The 20,287-nt window shown below is 36.6% G+C and overlaps 1 protein-coding gene across 7 annotated transcripts in view; it reads right to left on the bottom strand.

The window, feature by feature from the left end:
* LOC120625896 (cAMP-specific 3',5'-cyclic phosphodiesterase) overlaps window positions 1-20,287 on the bottom strand; it is a 504,305-nt gene that overhangs the window by 137,149 nt on the left and 346,869 nt on the right. For 2 of the 7 annotated variants that reach the window (XM_039893158.1, XM_039893159.1), the window contains exon 1: window positions 8,371-8,582. The exons of the other annotated variants lie outside the window; for them this stretch is intronic. In XM_039893158.1, the coding sequence (XP_039749092.1) occupies window positions 8,371-8,567 (197 nt within the window). In that variant the 5' untranslated portion in view covers window positions 8,568-8,582. Of the gene's footprint in view, window positions 1-8,370; window positions 8,583-20,287 lie in introns of those variants that run through there. 7 annotated transcript variants of the gene reach the window in all.

Here is a 20,287-nt window from a genome sequence, read left to right as displayed (position 1 = left end):
CTATGTCTATGCAATAAATAAAGTCAAGGGTTGTTCCGTTGCTGCGTTAAAGAAGGAAAAATCAACCAATACACGTTCACATTAATACTATTAGCTGAAGAGTGTATAGGCACTCTATATTCAACTGTTCCCATCTTAGTGTGTTGGTGATCTGAATATTTATCTTTTGTATTTACTGTATTAAGATTAGTTTTATTAGTACTAATTTTATAAGTATTAATTAGTACCTAGTTTATAAGGTAACGTAAATAATAAAACATAAAGAAACCTCTTACTTTCTAGAAATAAAAGGTATATCTCCTCTCCAGAATCAAAGCTGCCTCTGTCCCAATAATCAACAGAATTTAGCGGCTGAGTGGAACATGGGTAACAAATAAACGAACAGACACTGTCTTATTTATAATATCGGAAATATTATAAATGCGTAATTTGACTTACGAACTCTCATTCAAAGCAGGGGTGAAGCAGCTTGTAAAGCATAAGTACTTCATGATTGTTCAAAAGATAAAAGGGATAACCGTTCTTTTGTCATTTTAACTTTTCATTATTGAACTTGAAAAAGATAAATATCTCTCGACAATCTGGTAAGTCAATCGCGAGAACATAGTAGAGCGGAAGGTCTCCCCTTGCTGTAAATTTAAATCTTACGTAAACATTGTTTTCTAACTTTGAAAGGTAAAATGACGTACAAACAACGTTATTGAAATTTGAAGTATGCTCTTTATTATGAAGCTTTGTGCCTACGTAGAGTAACTGAATTATTGCCGGGAGCTCGCCTATGTCTCAGGTTTTGTTATACCTTTGAAATAAATTGTACGTAGTTCCCTACTCCCACATAATCATACACATATAATGCATATAACTCATACTCATAAGTATATATGTATTTATACAATAAACATATAGTTGAAAACAGAACGTAAGCCTAAGGTTTTACAGTATTTATAATACAAAAAATCTTGTCCTACAAATTAACTGAATAAAGTTGCCATACGCAGTGACAACCAAAGATCAGCTGTGCTTACATTCAAGCTCCAATGGGGTCACTGATTACAATGGCAACACATTCAAGTTTATGCTTCTAGATAATATTCCAGTTTGCACAATACAATACACCACCCCTCTTATTTTCGTGGCGCGGGTGTCGCACAAGGCGACTGAGGGGATATACTGGGGAGGAGATATATATACTGAGGGGGACTGAGAACAGGCAGCAGCGCCCTCTGTCCTACTTATACCATCTACTAGAATCACCAACCGTATATTACAGTATTCATAATACTGAAAATCTATTCCTACAAATCAATGCCTACTGAGAATTAACTGGATAAAGTTGCCATACGCAGTGACAAAAAAACATCAGCTGTGCTTACATTCAAGGTATAATGGGGTCACTGATTACAAGGCAACATATTCAAGTTTAAGCTTCTAGATAATATTCCAGTTGACACAATACAATACACCACCCCTCTTATTTTCGTGGCGCGGGTGTCGCACAAGGCGACTGAGGGTATATAACGGAGAACGCGCAGCAGCGTCCTCTATCCTACTTATACCATGTACTAGCATCACCAACCGTGTGGTGATTATGGCTAAACACTCTCGTTATGAGAGGCCTTGAGTACAGCACTCGACTGTTATAGATTATTTGCAGATGATTATTCTTTTTTTTAATAAGACTTAAAATGAGATTCCTGTTATTTTATTACTTTTTGCGTTGTTTGTATATTCACAAATTGAGGAAAGTGCTGCAACCAGTCAATGCTAATTGATTTTTTTTTGTATGAATTAGAGACATATTGAGAGAATTATTGCCCGATTGAGGCCGTCCAAAAACGTGACCAGTACGTAATATCAAATGACGTCTTCATTCCTAACATATTTCTAAGTATTGTAATCTTAACGTTGATTTATATCTTATCACAATGATCACAAAAAGCTATCAATACTATATTTCAAGTCCATAAATCACATTTTAAAATGAGGCAAACATATCTTGTAATATTTTTACATGTTGTTTTCTATAAATAGTAAAGTGTTCACCGCAAAATTAACAGCGAATATCATTAATTCTGTTTTTGTAGAATTTCTTTATTTCATGATCTTACGCTGTGTCGCATTACGTAAACGCCTCCTACATTGTTACGTATGGCCAATACACCTTTACGGATGCGAATCCTGGACCGTCAAAGAGGATCACAATAAACCTCTAAAAGCATTCGAGATGTGGGCCTATCGGCCTAAAATCAGCTGGACTCAAAAGGTTACCAATGAGGAAATCTTTCGACGAGTTGGTTACCAGTGCGAACTTTGGAAGACCGTCAAAAAGACAAAAGTTGCTTATCTAGGGCCACATGCCTTAGGCATGATAGATACAGTATAGTGCAACTGATAATGATGGGCAAGGTTGCTGGAAAGAGGCGCATCGGTCGCAAGAGGAATTCTTGCTTTTGCAACATCAGAAAGTGGACTGGGATCGCGAGTGTCGCCCAGCTGTTTAGCCTCGCAAGAGAAAAGATGAAGTATCAAAAACTGACAGACAACCTTTACTAGTAGTTGAGGCACCTAAAGAAGAAGTTCTACCTAGTACATCAGGAATGCCATTTCTGCTCCTGCGCTTATTAACTTTGATTATTTTATGGATCAATTTTGTTATGATCATGTAAATACTTTGGCGATGGCTTCTTAGGTCGCCTGATGGGTCAGTTTTAATCGGTCGGTTGGGGACTCATCAGTCAACATTTTCGAAACGTACTGAGTGCTTAGCGTATGATTTCTACCCACTCCACCTTAGGCACCCTGTGCGAAGACTGGTCTTCAGCCATTATGAGTTTCAATAACACTTAAACATCAAAATACAATGAAGTTGACTGTTATAGGCTATGAGGATGATTATGGTCTGCAAGGACAATATTAATTATACTGTCCTCAAGCGAAATGTGTAGAAACAGCAGTAAAACAATCAGTAGATAATTAATTTTCAAGGAGCCGTTAAATCGAAGAAGAGTCTGAATTTTATTAACTTTATAACAATGCTTTTTCCTATGAAAAGATGTCACAAATAATAGGAACTAATATGGCACTAAATACTGTCACGTTTCTTGAATTCAGGCCGAATCTTTGTTCCTACGAACGGTTGATTAACTGAATTATTGCCTCACTGCGTCCTGTAATTGAATCTACCAATAGATGTCTTTATTGCCCTTTATATAGCAGTAGATCTATCTATGTTGATACGTTTTTAAACTAATCCGTCAAACTTAAAACGGTGATTGAAACCAAATACCAATTTTAAAAAATATATTGAATCCGGATTGCAGATTTTTCTACAAATAATGGTGAAAATGTTGAATTCGCGCGAATTCGACCAGAATATGAAACGGGTATTAAGGCACGGATATAAATGAAGTAAATATTCAGCTTACAAAATGCTCGGCGCATACTTACGTGATCAAATCAGAAATGAAGAAATTCGTAGTAGACGAACCAGAGCTCAACGTGTCGCAAGGAAAATAATAGCCCAAAAACGGGTGCATTATATCTCGGTCTCTTAGAAACGCTTATATGATGCAAAGAAGTAACAATACCAAAATTTCTTATAATGAAGCATCATCTAAAAAGCTAAGTATAGCTTTTACTCCTAATGGTGCAGTTTTAGACCATAGACCCACAACGCTGCTACAGTGCAGGTTGGTGGGCCATTAATGAATAAATTATTATCTAGTAAGTGATGATAACCGGGATCGACGGCTAACAATCTCGCCAAGTGTTGGCGTCACCCGTGAATTAATCCCAGAATCTCATGATCTGTTGTCTAACATGTTTAATGCTAGATAAATGAGGCTTAGAATTTAAATAAATAAATCATTCTTGGTTCTAAAGTTAAAAAAAAAACTTGCTTTTTAAAATTAAGCAAGTAGCTCATCTGAAAATATGAAAATAAAAATTGTGAAGTTATGACACCAAACTTAACCCAAGTGTTTTTACGTGCTATCACGTGCCAAACCTTAAGTTATATCTCTCAATGGTAGATTAGGGACACCGTTATTACTGATTCCACAATTTTTAAAATCTATTTGTTCAGTTGTAAACAGTAATATTCGCGGTTAGAAATCAAAAAGTGATAATCTAAATCTTGAAATGAATTTAATTAGTGCTCTTAACGATAGGTACTGGCGTAAAAAAATCCAAAATGAGTTTTCTGATTTCCCAAGGAAAAGTAATTTCAATAAAATTGAATAGGGCCCACAGCTAGGGTGCGAGAAATTGGAAATCATGTCGAAATATCTTGCAAAAACGTTAACCCAACTTAGCTCACAGTACCTTTAGTAAATAGCTATCTTTTTGAGATTTTAACTTTATTTATTAATTTTATTTACGTTGATAATTCAGCTTTAAATATATCTAAATCATCATTACCATATTATTATTACCACTGCACCTAACCACTAAACGGCAAGGGTCTCGTTCAAAAATGAGATGGTTTAAGCCGTCTTCACAAGCTTTTGGGAACATAGGAATAGTCTAAATGCAGGTTTCCTTCACCGTTAAAGGCATTTGATGCAATAAATTTAAATATCAGTTTTTATTTAATTGCATAAAACGCATGTATCCCCGTAAAGTGCATGCCGGGTATTGAACCCGGTAACCCCAAATGCGGAACATTTGTCTAAGCAAGACGTGAAATTCTGCGTGTGATCTGGTGTAAGATTGAAGAAATTATAAATTGCAACGTGCAGATTTACCTGTTTTTCACGGATTGTATCAAAATAAGCTTAATGGTTATTGTATACCATGAAACACCGTAAACTAAAACTTGCTTCTATCATATAAGTTTTGTATTTAAATAACTGATGACAGAATCAGTAATAAAGAAGAAAATAAAGTATTATGTAAAATTACAAAGGCAGTAAAACATTTATTAGTAAGTAACACTGTACTTAATAACATCATAAAGATAATGATATTCCCTCATTCACTAAACGAAAGCATTTCAAATCCAATATGAAAAATTCTTTGCACTGGTTTCAGTCGAATATTAACTAGCTGGGCATTTCGATAAAAATACGAGTGCTTTAGCGATACACTTCAGCTTGTATTGAGATTGAGACGACGCAAAGATATTTCCTAGTATCTTAGCCGTTAGCAAAGTATTCTCTCAAGCAAGGGCCAAATCCGCAATGGAGTACAAATTTACGTCCTGCGTGCGATAAATCACGACATTCTCGCACGAACGGACGCTTTTTGTGATTATTCCCTTGTGACGCAGTGTGAAGCCTTGGTCAGACTATCGTTTCATAATCTTTTGTAGGTTCGAGAGATTTGGTAGTGGTTATTTACTACAATAGCGAGAAAGACGTGCTGCCAAGCGATTCAGCGTTTCAGTAAGACGATAAGAGGTATGGGTTTATTGTAACTGCCACACACTAACGCAGGTGAATCCACTACCAACGAAGACTGCATCAACACTTATTGCAATATCACCTGGTGGCAGTGAGATCGAGGCTTGTAGAAGAGTATAAAATATCCAGTCGGTAGCCATTAATAACGCAGTTAATGTTTATCGTTAACTAAATTATAATAGAGAAAATGTGATCGTTGTTGTATCGTATCAACAGAACAACTTACGCGTATTTTTGCACCGATTATTTTCATCTCGAGAAAGTAAATAAAAAGCTAAAAAATGTGTACCTTTACCAAAAATGAATAGTTAAACTTCACACGCGTTTGAGAACTCTCAGACGTGCAGATTGCCTCACGGTTTTCTTCACCGTTAAAGCAACTGATACCAATCGTAAATTAAAAGCGCACATCATTCTGAAATTTTAGAGGTGCATGCTGGATATCGGACTCTGTTCCACAGAAATTCGAAGCCCTAATCATTGAGCTATCACTGCTTTCACAAGCAAACATTCCCAGCCGAATAGTGCTGGATGCTGGACTCCTCTCCTCATCATCACTCGCTTAAATACTCAGCGACCTGGATGGCCTGACCTGGATGGCCTGTTAAACTTGAGTAAGTTGGAATGAGCTCGGCTGGCTGAAGTGACCAAGCGAGAAGCCGTATCAGCGGAACTACGTACAATGGACGGTTCCGGCCAAAGGCATAGGTATAGAAAAAGGAGAATGGCTCTTACATAGAAGAAAGGGTTTTGAGAGGGTAGACCCACCATGCTACTTGAATGCGTTTTTGCGGGCTTTAACGAATATATAATATTCGTATCAAAAAGGTCATGTTAAGGTGATAACTGGTTTTACGGGCTCTCCGACTTAAGTGCGGGATAAAGTAAATTTCCTATAGGCTGTAACTTATAATCGTATCAGGAAAATCCAATTTTGTCAATTTATTGCCCGATGCAGGAAACTCGTGATCCGTGGTGAACATGATAAACGGTTGATCAAGTAGGCGTTTTTTAAGGTCTAGGAGTCGTTTGTTAACCCGGGCTTATGCAATGTCTATCTCCAGGAGGCAAGCTATATTTATGCCATACCCTCAAACCATTGGGGTGGTTTTGCAAAAACTGTTAAAAATATATTCCTTTATTAAGAGCTTACCAAGTTTCATGGATATTACTTGAAAAATGACAGTCTTTCATACAAAATTTAAGCCCCTATTTAGCACAATTAAATTTGCTGCGTTTCCAAAAATTTCTTTTTTAGTGTGCGTTTACATCATAAAAGGAACCAACTGACACAATTTCAAGTCTGTGAGTCTGCGATTTAGGCGATATCTCAAAATAAAATAAAAATATATTCCTTTATTCAGGTCTTTGAATTTTGATAGATAGCCTCGTTGGTCTAATGGTTATCATCTACAACTACGAATTTCGAGGTCCTGGGTTCAAATCCCGGGTATGGCCAAGAATTTTTAGGTATTTATTTTTCTGTTAAATAGTTTTCAGTACTAGCCCGCAGTAGTTAGGAAATTGGCAGGGTCAACCCGCGTACCATCGGTACCGGTTATTATCACTTACTTCTGATGATAGTTGTTAAAGCCTACCAAACCGGATTGGAGCAGCGTCGTGGGTCTGTGCTCTATAATAGTCTCTCCTTTAAGAGACGAGGCCTGTGCCCTGCATTGCGAGGTTGATATACTACGGATTATGATGATATAGATTTTAGATGTGAGAGTTTGTTTGTCCTGCTACAAAGCGACAAATTAACGTGGTTTTTTCATAGAGTCGGAGATTGGCAGGTTTCTTTTTTTGCGCGGATAATAATTATTTAAACATGTAGAATTATGTGCAATAAAACCCTTTAATTATATAATTGAATTGCATCATGCACCTAAATATATCCAATAATAGAAGTTATTATCGCGTCTTGGACATTTGTAATGATGTTGGCTATTGGCGGACGGCCTTCTACGACAATCAACGTCACTTGATTGTAGCTCATTGCAGATAATAAATAATAATTGACGTACTTAGGCACTCCAGTCATATTTTAATGTGCCTTGGGATAACTAATATTTACAATGCAAAGCATAAGGAATAGTAGTTTTGTTTGTATTATTAGAAGTTGAATGACCTTGACGGCGCTCGCGGTTTAAAATACCTCATCATATTTTAAACTCGTAATAAACAAGATCAAATGCTTTTTTATAACTCTGGAAATCTATATGATACCGTAATTGTTGTAGTAGATTGAAGCTTCTATATATAAGAATCATCATCATCATTATCACATCAACCCATCCCTGGGCCACTACAGAGCACGGGTCTCCTCCCACAATGAAAAGGGTTTAAGGCCGTATGCAATGCGCTTCTATGTATAACATAAGGGTAATTTAACGTTTTCCAAAACGGAACATTTTAACATAACATTTTAACTAGTTTTTAGTAAAATTAAATTCTGTAAGAAATATAAAGGACCAATTGATTATGAAGTTAGCTACAAATATTTTTTTTATCTCTAATAGATACCTTAGCTAGTTAGCTTAAGTTATTTTTATTAAATTCAATGTTTATAAACTGAAACACCTAACTCATTTGTATTCAAGGTTCAATTGGCTTAGTAGCTAGAGTCTGTAAAGAAGAGATAACTGTGTTAGGTTTGGTCTTAGATGTTGTAAACTCCGAAGTTGGTTTTATTAGAATCATTTTTGTTTAGGCATACCGTAAACATCATACCGTCATCATCAACAGTGCTTCATTTTGGATCTTTAATTGAACGTCAAAGAAGTTAAAATTAGTCCCATTATTGAAACTGTAAAAAAACTAGTAGGCAATTTTTCCCCCTTACCAAATAAAAAAGAATCACGCAAATCGGTCTACAAACCTAGGAATCGGTGTGCATACAAAAATAAACATTTACTGGAAATGTTAAGGTTAATAAGGGTTCAGTGTTTAATGATAACGATGCGTAGACCTCTTAGGATAGTCTCCGCTACTAGTCTGGCTAGAGCTGGTAGTGGTGGTGCTGAGCGTGGACAGGTCGCTGGAGGCGCGTGCCGAGCGCAGGCGAGGCAGCAAAGGCGCCTCATCCGCCTCGGGGGACGAGGCCGCCTCGCACGCCAGGCCCAGCGCGCGCGCGGCCGACCACACCGCAAACACCAGTGTGATCATGGCGCCTATCGCGCTATCCGACGGACGCGTCTCCGACCCGACCACCACGAATAATTTCCTGCCATATGCATCAGTGTCAGTCCACTGATCCGTCTAGTCACACTCCGCTACTCGGCGCGCCCGGTACGAGTAACGTTCCGGCTGCATGAAGCGCACGTGCTCTACGACGACGATCGGTACACGCGCGGTCGCGACTACGACTGGACTTGCCGATGCGAAGCTACACGCTCTGTGGGATTCGCTTGTTTTGTTGTCATATCAATAGTCAATAAATAAAACATTTCACTTATCGATTCGATTTGAACAGATTATGAAATCTGACTGTTAACTGTTCGCGATACGTATCGATGACGATGATTTCACTGATTAGCCCGTAACAGGGAGCCGCTAGTGGGTACGCGTGCGTGTTGATATTATTTATGTGAAGCGGCCTGCGTGACGCGGCACTGTTGACGTTTCGCGGCGCGGGGAACGTGGGCCGCGGCCACTCGCTTGGCTCACCCGCGCCGCTAACCGAAAGGGCACGTTCTATATTTGTAAGCGGTCCACAATCACATCACTGCTACAGATCAGCACTAGTGCGTCGATTATCGCAACTTTCTGCGCGCTATCACTTGTTGCACGCATGCACGCGCGGTTCGCCCGAGACGCGACGTATCGGAGCAAGCAATAAATCGATGGGACGGCCAGTTTCTATGCGGATGTGCGTGTCAAAATGTACAGGCGGCTGAGAATTCGTGTCAGCGTTGTTTCGAACGAGAGCAGCGTCACGGAGCATCCTGCGGCTGCCCGGCGGCCATGTTGGCATCGCCATTTTGCCGGGGGTCGAAGGGGCGCGCCGCATGCGTACCGCGTACGCCGGCACGCAACCTCCGCGTGAAAAACGTCACAACTCACTGCACCACTTAATGAAAGTCGAACTCTCGTACACCGGAAGAAGGTTCACTTCAGATTGATGTGAAATGTGTGTTCTTTGTAGGTCATGAAACGGGCCTGAAGCTGGTTATGAGTCAGGGGAACTGATTTCAATCAAATATTTTTAAAATACAATACTTTTTTAATATAAAACCCATAGACAAGACTTATATATTGTTAATTGGCTTATTAATAAAGACATAGGCATCATATTAATTAAAAAGGGTAACTAGGTGTTATTTTTGGCTGGAATATTGATAACCGTAATAAATTCAATATTTTTAGTGACCTGTTCATTAATGCAGATTGATACAAACAATTATTATTTACTAACATAGAAAGTGACAGGTATGTAGCAAAATGCAATAATGTGCCAAAACTATAAATAACACAGCTGCTACTCTAATTAGTTATATCAAGAGCTGTTCAATAATAATATTAGTGCCATTCGATTGGGTACAAAGCAGTGGCAAATAAATAGTTATAATATAAACAGGTAAATGAATTTTACATCTAAGACTTACAAAAAAGATCAAATCAGTTATTTGTGCTATCAACTCTACTTGAACATTTAGCTTTTGCTATATTCCGTGATCGAGAAAATCTGACCTGTATGATATATAAATTCTACAAAGATTAGGTATAACTAGCTGACAAATGCAACTTCGTAGCACCAAATCGGTTATTACCGGAAAATATGACTAAAATTACATTTTCTAAAAATGAATCCTCGATCGATTTATCGCCCCCGAATCCCCCTGTATACTAAATTTCATGAAAATCGTTGGAGCCGATTCCGAGATTCCAATTATATATATACAAAAATTGCTCGTTTAAAGATATAAGATAAACAGATCTTCCTAAAAGGACTCTACGCATCTTCAGGAGATGTCGACTTTACAATGAATAGTTGCTAAATGCTTAATGTTCATTGTATATTATGAAATTATGCAAGATAATGCTTCTATCTTCCTCTATTTGAGTATATTTCAAAAGGGAGATTTAGTCAAGTTGGCCTACTTTTGAAACTTCATGTAAGTCTGTTTGCAATGACTCTACCACTGGTTTGGAAGACAGATTCTATCGAGAAGAATCGAGAAGCGGCCATCAAACCAGCCTTGTCGTTAAGAAATTCGTCAATTGCTACCAGTTTAGTATTATTACTAAATCGTTGTTACTACACGGTAATGTTTATACTTAAGCAAATAGTCATAGCACACACCTTTGAAAAGATTATAGAGAACTCTCAGGCACGCAGGTTTCATCACTATGTTTTCCTTTACTGTTGAAGCAAGTGATATTTATCTGCTTAAAACGCACATAGCCTAGAGAGGTTAGCGAAGCCGAAGTCCTAACCACTGCGCTAACACCGCTTGAACTTATTAAAGTAATTATAATACCTATAGTAACGACTTTTATTGGTGGATGATTAATTGATTATATAAATAGAAACTTTAAAGGAAGGCAACTTTTATTTTCAGAAACCTGTGAATGTCTAACCTGGACTTGAATATTTTAAGAACATCCGTAAGGGGTTTTTGAAGTTAAAATATTTTTTTGAAAACAACTCATATGGGAATATCTTAGTAAAGACGGTGAGAGTCAGCATGGGAATATTTTCTTGCTCAGAAATAGCATCGGAACGAAGTAAGACAATCATTAGTTCTAAATAGAAGGTTAAATACACTGGTATTTATTATAAGTATGGCCTAGTTGCGTATTATCTAACCTCGTTAGCCCGCATTGGAGCAAAATGGTGGGTACTTGCTGACGAGAACAAATCAATTGAGATGCAATATGCACTGTTATTTCATGGCAACTAGTTAAAGTATCTATATAGAATAAGCTAGCAGATTGTATGAACAACTTAAACTACGGAAGCAACTCCATAGTTTTATGCCTTCTTAGTTGGCAGTCATTAGGTTAAACGGAACTTTTACCCTATGACTTTAAACCTAATTACTTGATTGATTTAGATTTTTTTCTTGGGTAATTTGCCATTGCCTAGGGCTTCTCTATCCCATTATATACTTCTACTCTAATAATAAAACTGAAGTGTTTGTTTTTTGAGTTGTTTGAATGCGCTTATCTCTTGAACTACCCTGCTATGAAAGTTGCGGATGCCTAATTGCGGATGAAAGTTTATATTGAAAAATTTACTTATCAATAAGTTTTTATCATTTTGGCGCGGGCGATGTTAAAATAAAATAAATAAATATACTACGACAATACACACATCGCCATCTAGCCCCAAAGAAAGCATAATTTGTGTTATGGGTACTCAGATGACTGAAGAAGAATAATATGAATAATATACATAAATACTTATAATATATAGATAAACACCCAGACACTGAAAAACATTCATGTTCATTAAAAAAACATTGTCCAGTTTTGGGAATCGAACCCACGGCCTTGGCTCAGAAAGCAGGGTCGCTGCCCACTGCGCCAATCGGCCGTCAAAGTTGCAAGAATAGACTGGCATTAACATGTAAAATTTCATTTCACAGGAAATCAGATATTATACGCAAAAGACGTCACGGGTTAGGAATAGTTTGAAATAATCTTTTTATATAGGTACTTTTTAATAGTCGGTTTCAATTGTAATAGCTGCTCTTGCCTTAACGTTTAGTTGCGGCTCAAGACAATTACTGTTGGATTGCACGTACATGCAATTATAGTATAACTAAGGTCGCGATTACCCCGAACATAGATAGAACAGAGAGGCTGAATCTAGAGTCGATTTTTTGTTCTGAAGTCTATATCTATTGAAAATGACTCGGTATCGGAGTGAAGTAAGTTATGAGTGTTAGATACAGCAAACTATTAATATCCCAGTGCTGGACAAAGGCTCCTTCTAAGCTTATTGTAGAGACGTATAAAGAGGTTATACCCACCACGCTGCTAGAATGCGGTTTGGTGGAGTATAACCATTATTACCACGTTATCATCATCATCATATAAACCCATTACCGGCCTTTTCAGGGCACGGGTCTCCTCCCAGAATGAAAAAGGGTTAAGGCAGTAGTCCACCACGCTGGCCCAGTGCGGAGTGGTGGACTTCACACACCTTTAAGAACAATATTGAGAACTCTCAGGTATGAAGGTTTCCTCACGATGTTTTTATTCACTGTTGAAGCAAGTGATATTTTAATTGTTTAAAACGCACATAACTTTGAAAAATTAGAGGTGCGATGGATTGGTGTTGGGATTCAAACCCCCGAAAAGTGAAGTCAAAGTCCTACCCACTGGGTTATCATCGCTTATTACCACGTGAATGATGATAATAGTAATGCAGTCACATTCGAGGTATGGGGTTAGAAAACGCCAATTCCTTAGTGCTAAATATATTAAATACTAAATATATTTTTAAAATAGAACAGTAACATAAAAAAATCACGAACATCCAATTAAATAAACCCTTTAAAACATTTTTGGAAATGGAAATGAGCTATCCTCGAACTGGTGTGACTCATAATATTCAAATTAGGTTTATATTCATGCTACATGCTTTGACAACATGTTAAATCTTAAATCGGACAGGATCAGAATGTGAAGATAATCCCAAATATTATTCTTTTTACGAATTGCGTAATAACTAAAGATTGTATGCTAATGCAACAACGTCAACTTCACGTGTAAAATGAAGTTTGCAACGACTGTAACTGAATCTACAAAATCATTTTTCTTCTTTCGACATTTTCAAGTATATTTCGACTTGTTTATTGCTTTATCAGTTTGTAAGTCGCAAGCGCGCGATAATTGCTAAATTTAAAAGCTAGCAAACAGACACGAATGAAAAAAAAACAGTTTTGGGTTCAGTATCGATTGAGTAGAGTGCTACAAAAATAATTAAAAAAATATCTTCATTGTACAGAATTCATAACCTCATTTGACTCAAAGTATAAATAAATTTAATGTTAGGGTTATCGACGCGTTTTTTTGTGGAAAACTTAGTACATTTGGTTCACTAAACTTTTCTAGGAAAACTAAACAAGAACGAAAAAAAATTCATGAATACAAAAACAACTTATGGACGTAAATCCCTTTTACCAACCTTACCAACTAACTTTTCGATGTAAGTAAGTAAAACGTACGTAATGCAAACAACATTTTAGGAAAATTGTAGTAAACAAACACACCTACTCACCAAACTTCTGACCGGGAACGATTCAACGTTTTACAACCGAACCTTAAAATAGGTTTGCATGTAAATGCAATTTCGCACAAGTCTGCAAGTGAAAATACAGTTCAAATTTATTTCCGTTATTCAGATGCTATTATAAATTAATTTTGTGTTCATGTTTTGAATGTACAGCTATATTTATTTGCCGAGGTTCATTATTGCAGAATTGCATGCAGACGCAATTACGGGCCCGTCTTCAGGTAAAATAGGTAAACATTTACAAAGGCAGCTATTAACAACATATAATGAATTCCATGTTGCTTTGAAATTCATTTATTATTCTCTATGCTCGATGGATCTTTATGTTCTAATTAGGGCGCATTTCCACCAGTTGATAGGAAACGTGTTCGGAGTGCGGGAGATTTCTAAAGAGCATGCCATAAGGAAACTGGTTGCCATTCGGGTAACCGCATTTTGCTTTGAAATTATTGTGTTCCGATACTCTGAATTAAGCGCATTGATTGTAAATTATGTTTTCACTCTGATTGCGAGACCACAAATTAAGTAGTAACATTAAAAGTATGAAAATAAAAGTACCTATTGCTAGAAATACTAAGGGTTTTATGGCAATACTTTTCCGACCTGCCAGTTTCGACATTCGAAAAACGCTGAGAAATGTGCGAGCGACGCGGTGTGGTATTTATTACTGTAACAACCATTTATTGTAATGAAAATAATATTTTAATGGATAATTATGATCAAATAGTATATATTTTTTTTTTAATTATACTCTCTTTGTTTTTATTTTCCCAATGTAACGTTAAAAAGAGTAGAAAATAAAAGTGAGGCGATGAAAATTCTTTGTTTCAGAAGAACTTCATCTGACTTTGGAATTCTAACTCTTGTGTTTATTGATACATTGTTTAATATGTTGTAGGTATGTGTACACGATATGTATAGATGGAGTTTTGCGGCTAGAGGTTCGTTACGGCAGAATTGCATGTAGATGCAATTAGGTGCACGTTTGCTGGTGAAATGACCGTGTATAATGAACATTATCTACCTATCTGGGATCTAGAGAACATGATTGTTTGTGAAATATACTCATTATCTAGGGATGACGCTGTGATAGATTATAGCAGGCCTGTTACGTTCCATACTTCAGTTACAAATGTATACCTGCAGGTGGAAAAAACATTGGTGCTTATTACTAACGTGCCTATTACGCGCAGTGATGCGCGTTCCTACAAACATATTATTAGTTTGTTTTATCAATTACTAGCTATTGCCCGCTTTTCTTCCTCAGCATTTATCAGGGTTTTTACCCGTGAGATCCTGTAAGAAAGAAGCCTATGCTAGTGTCCCTCCTTTAAACTAACTCTACGCTAAAAACAAGTTGATTGGTCGCTTGGTTAGAGCGTAAAGGAAGGACAAACAAACAAACAAACACACTTTCGCATATTTTCGCAAGGATTTGTATTTAAATTTAGTTTAAATTAATTGTTATTAACCAAAATCCCTCAGTGCCTGAAGACTAATGGCTTCGAATAGTGCGTTATGTCAGTGATGACTTACGGATCCGAAACGTGGTCGCTTTCGTGGTTGAGCCTCAGAGTCACTCAGCGGGCAATGGAGAGAGCTATGCTTGGAGTATGTCAACGTGATCAAATCAGAAATAAGGAGATCCGCAGAAGAACTAGAGTTACCGACATAGCTCAGCGAGTCTCAAAGCTGCAGTGGCAATGGGCAGGGCACATAGCTCGATGAAATGATTGACGTTGTGGTCCTAAGGTGCTGGAATGTCGGTAAACGCAGCGGAGGTCGGTCCTCAACGAGGGGGACAGATGAGACGCTGGGAGCGGCTGGAGGCAAGCGGTCCAGGACCGTGGGAGTTCCACAACTACCTACAGAATTCCTATATCCAGCAGTGGACGTCAATTGGTTGAAATTATGTTGATGATGAAAGCACCAATTAATTAATTACATGTATGCCTGATTGGTGGGCAACAGCCCATAGATAGTGAGCTAACCCTAACATTTTTTTGAGCGTTGGAGGTAAGTTTGGGGATTCATACTTCTAATAAGCTATTAAGTTAGCTCGAGATGGAACATTCGTTTTCGCATATCGAAACGAGGCAGTGTAATATGAACTTATCATAAAATGGAAATTATTTTTATTTAAATTTCCAAAATTCTACAGCTTGTCTTTTGGTAAAACGTTTGTAAAATAAATATCCAAAATACAATATTTGCGACTCAAAAACGAATGGATTAAGGATTATTTTGCCGTGAAAGTATAATGTTTCGTAACGTGTAAGGGACTCCACGTTTGCAAGCGAGCATATCTCATACTATGATACCCTGGATAGTGTATTGTGCAAAGTTGGTTTGCGGTGTTTAGGTTGATTACTGGGTATAATGTACACGTTGTGCAAATTCAAATTTCTTTTATTTCAAGTAGGCTTAATATAAGCACTTTTGAAACGTCAAGTTTGTCTGTTTATAGTGACTCTACCACCGGTTCGGAAAGCAGATTCTATCGAGAAGAAGCCGGAAAAAAACTCAGCAGTTGCTTTTTTCCATTATCAACAATTAACATTTTACATTTTAACATTCATTTTTCTATCTTGTAAGAGATAAAAGCGGAGCCGGATGCTTTCAAGCAACCTTGTCATTAAGAAATTCATCAATTGTATAGTAACCTAGCTGTATTTAATGTGTTTTAACATATTCTTTAAACTTATGCATTGGTAGATCCAAAATCATCTTAGGAGTCATATTATAAAACATAATATTATTACTTCAATGAAACAATTACATATTTAATTAATTATTTGATATTACTGCTACAGGTACTCTATTGTATAGATTGTCCTCTATTATAAGAATAATATGTAGCACGGAAATACAAAAACATAAATGAAGGTATACATGGAAATAAACATAGCAATATTCTACTGTGTTTTGTAACAATATTACGGCGTTTACATATTATGCAAATGAAGTGGAGAGATCCTTATTTAGTATACGTGTAGTTACGTATTGCATCAAGATACTATTCTAGGCACTATTATCCTCACGTTCCACTTAGTCAATGTCAGACTGTTGTTACGGTATTATGCTGGTATTATACTCCGGAGTTTGTGTGTATTGTGGAAAATTGTTTTAAAATATATTATAGAATTGAAGAGGAAACAGAAGTTTGTAGGTATAAACTGCTGTAGGGTTGCTACATTTTTTAAACAGATAAAAATATATTAAACTAACTGATATCCGCGACTTAGTTCGCGTGGTTTAAGTTTTTTTTTTCCCGCGGGAACTCTCTTATTTCCCGGGATAAAAGGTTGCCTATGTTCTTTGCCATGTCAAATGCTACATACATGCCAACTTTCATCCAAATCCGTTCAGCCGTTATTGCGTGATTGAGTAACAAACATCCACACTTTCACATTTATAATATTAGTAGGATTATTTGCTCTGAAGTGTAGGAGACACTCTAATTCTCTAAACTCTCCTATTAGAGAGGAAGCCAATTCAAACATTTTAAGACTGATGTTGATTATTCGATGTGCAATTCTTATCTTTGTTTATTTTTTGATACGATTAGAACGAAGGTTCACATATAGGTTGTGGGATGTACTAAAGCTGGAATGGCATTTTAGAATTATATAATACATAGCGCTTTGGACGTGTCAATACCCTTACATGAGTTTATAAGCATAAATATAAGCTTCTTCAATTCAATTTTGAAAATGGCACCATACAGTCGACGTATAAATTTTTTCTTGATATAATAGCCTCTATTATATCAAGAAAAAATAGCCTATAGCCTCTAGATTATAGCCTTGATATAATCACTCAGGTTGTTTTAAGGATTCTAACGACCGATACATCTGAATGTTTTGAGTCATTTGGAAGTAAAAATGGAATAAAGGAACTTATATACATATTACAGAATCAAAGATTTACATAAATGAAGCCTAAAAACTTTATTTCCCTTTTTTAGATGAAAAAGTCGTAAAATACTAAACTATTTTCCTTTTTTTATTTCATTTCCTGTCCGTATATTCTCATAAGCAATATATCAACAGTTACGTTGAACGATGATAAAGGATACGCTGCTAACGTGCGCCCGGTGGCAGGGTAAGTGGATAATTGCATCGTAAAAGCCACCGACGGCCATCAAAGTCTTCAATGCGATTATCTGAGGGGCCATCGTAGTAGATACACGAAATGATAATAGGGGATGCTCCTGAATATTACCGTTTTCTAACAGTGCATAAATAAGTTAAGAGAAAGGGTAACGGAGAAAGATAGCTCGGAGTATGAGTAGAAATAAGGAGATCCATAGAAGAAGCAGTGTTACGGACTTTACTATAAAGTAACTCAATGGAGTCGCAAAACTAAAGTAACAATTAGCACAGAGTTGGAAGACCAAAGAGCTGGATCAGTGTCTGATAAATGTCAGCATTGGTGAAAGCCTCATCAAACGATGTCAAGCGTGTCGGGTGTAGTGTGACGTGGACAGATTGAGAAGATGGGGTTGGTGACACTATTCAAAATAACGTAATCAAAAATCTGTATTCACTCTTAGATGATACTACTATGATAATACTATAGATGTCTAAGCAATAACACAATATAATATCAAAAAAATAGGAAGTGGTTACAATTTTATGATTACATTTTTTGTTTTGTTTTTTTTTTTTTTTGTAACTTACTTTATGCACCATCCATTTTCCACTCTTTTATCGGCTTCGTACGCTCAGGTTGCCTTTAAAAGATCACTTTAAGTGATAAGGCCGCCTTTGCACCCTAGCACTAAGTACTATTACTGTTTTCCTTGTATTTTCCTTTTTTTTGTTGTGTTGCAATAAAGTCTTTCTATTCTATTCTATTCTATTCTATTCTAGTCTAGAACACTCCGTGCAAGGAAAGTCTAAAATAATACTGCGCTAAAAAAGCGCTGCGCTTCTCATAGGTATGTAAATCATATATGCAAAACGTAAAAAAATCTTATTTTATATATATAATATAAAGAAGAGGCCCGACACATACGGATAGTTATAATATGCAAAGTGAATATGTTTTCCAGCGTAACTGTGTCAAAGCACAAGATACACGTTACACGTTAGAATATCATTATTCCGGCGTTACGTACGATGATAGAGCAGGAAATCTAATTTCCGCCGTGGGCATGAACATGTATGTGTATGTTTTGATGACATATTATACGTTAACAAAGAATTATGTTAACCTAGCTGCTTCTAGTAGTTTAGATGCCTGACTACGGATCTTGTTATCTTAGGTTCGATTTCCAGCACGGCCATGATACGAGCTTCGAGATAATAATGTATTGGGTATATCTCGTTTTATCGCACAGACGTAGGACGAGAAATTTGTAGACATAAATATGTCGTAAAGTACCTCTCAGCCCTTCAGGTAGGCCTATTGTTTGGTATTATGTTTTTTGAAAAAAATTCTCAGTAATAGACTAGTTAAGTAATGGTCGTTGTCTACCCTCGTGTATCGAGTCGTACTATAACCTGATGATCATCGTTGAAACCTGCTAACCAGCATATGAAAAGCGTACAATTAAATTTTTATCTCTTCTATGAGAGAGAAGAACATTGAGCAGTTAGAATTTAGATTTATGTCAAGCTATTTCGCTCTCAACACAAATGTGTAGAATAATCCTAAATCAAATCTCTTATTCCTTTCTATAAGTCTATAACCCATTTTTTCTGAGTTGTTAGATGGATCTATTGAAATTATTGTAAAGAGAGTGGCCTGAACAAATAAAAAAAATGGTCATTGTTTGAGTAATTTAATAATTTTTAAATTAGCTCAGGTCAGTACGTTACTTAAGATTCAATTTGAAGTATCGATACCAGTGAACTTAAAGTAAGATATGGAAACAATGATTGATCCGGTAACGTTAAATTTACACGGACTCATTACATTACACACATACATTACCCTTCAAATTTAAATTTTAGAAACGTTACGATGCCTGTAATAAGAGAGTTAGTAAGTAAACTCAAGTTTTAAAACATTGTATACAGGGATTCGATATTTGAAAATGACTCTGCACGCTCACAATGAACGTCTATTTCATTTCATGTCAAGGAAGTGTAACGATCAGTACGTTTTTGAGTATCGAAACATCGTAGCGTCACAGTAAATGGACCTAAATCACCTTAGAGCTACTTATCGATCGCTGAAGCACTTAGTTGCTTAGGCAACTATCCCAGCGGCTTACTGCGATTCGCCTGATGTTGTCTCTCTACCTAGGGGGGGGTGTCTATCACTGCGTTTTCCGGTGCGGGCTCGCCATTCAAGCACCTTGAGATCCGAATCTATTTTCCGAGCAATGTTCCGAGCCCCGCCCATCACTACTTTAGCTTCGCAACTCGTTGAGTATTCCTCAATACACACATAAGATAAATAAGATTATAAGATTATATATTTTGTCAGGATTAATATATTATAACTAAAATAACGATTGAACTAAAAATTTATATCGATAAAGTTTGTACAAATTTATCTAAATAAACTTTCTTGTTGCCTTCTTTGAGTAGATCAGGAACGCTTTTCTTCTGGTTTAGAATTATTCACAGATATCAAATTAAATACATAAAACAATCTTTCCTATTTATAACATTAGTATAATAAAAGA

Source organism: Pararge aegeria, chromosome 8, assembly GCF_905163445.1.
Source record: "Pararge aegeria chromosome 8, ilParAegt1.1, whole genome shotgun sequence".
In the NCBI taxonomy this organism is placed as follows: Eukaryota; Metazoa; Arthropoda; class Insecta; order Lepidoptera; family Nymphalidae; genus Pararge; species Pararge aegeria.
This window is presented reverse-complemented; position numbering and strand designations above follow the sequence as displayed.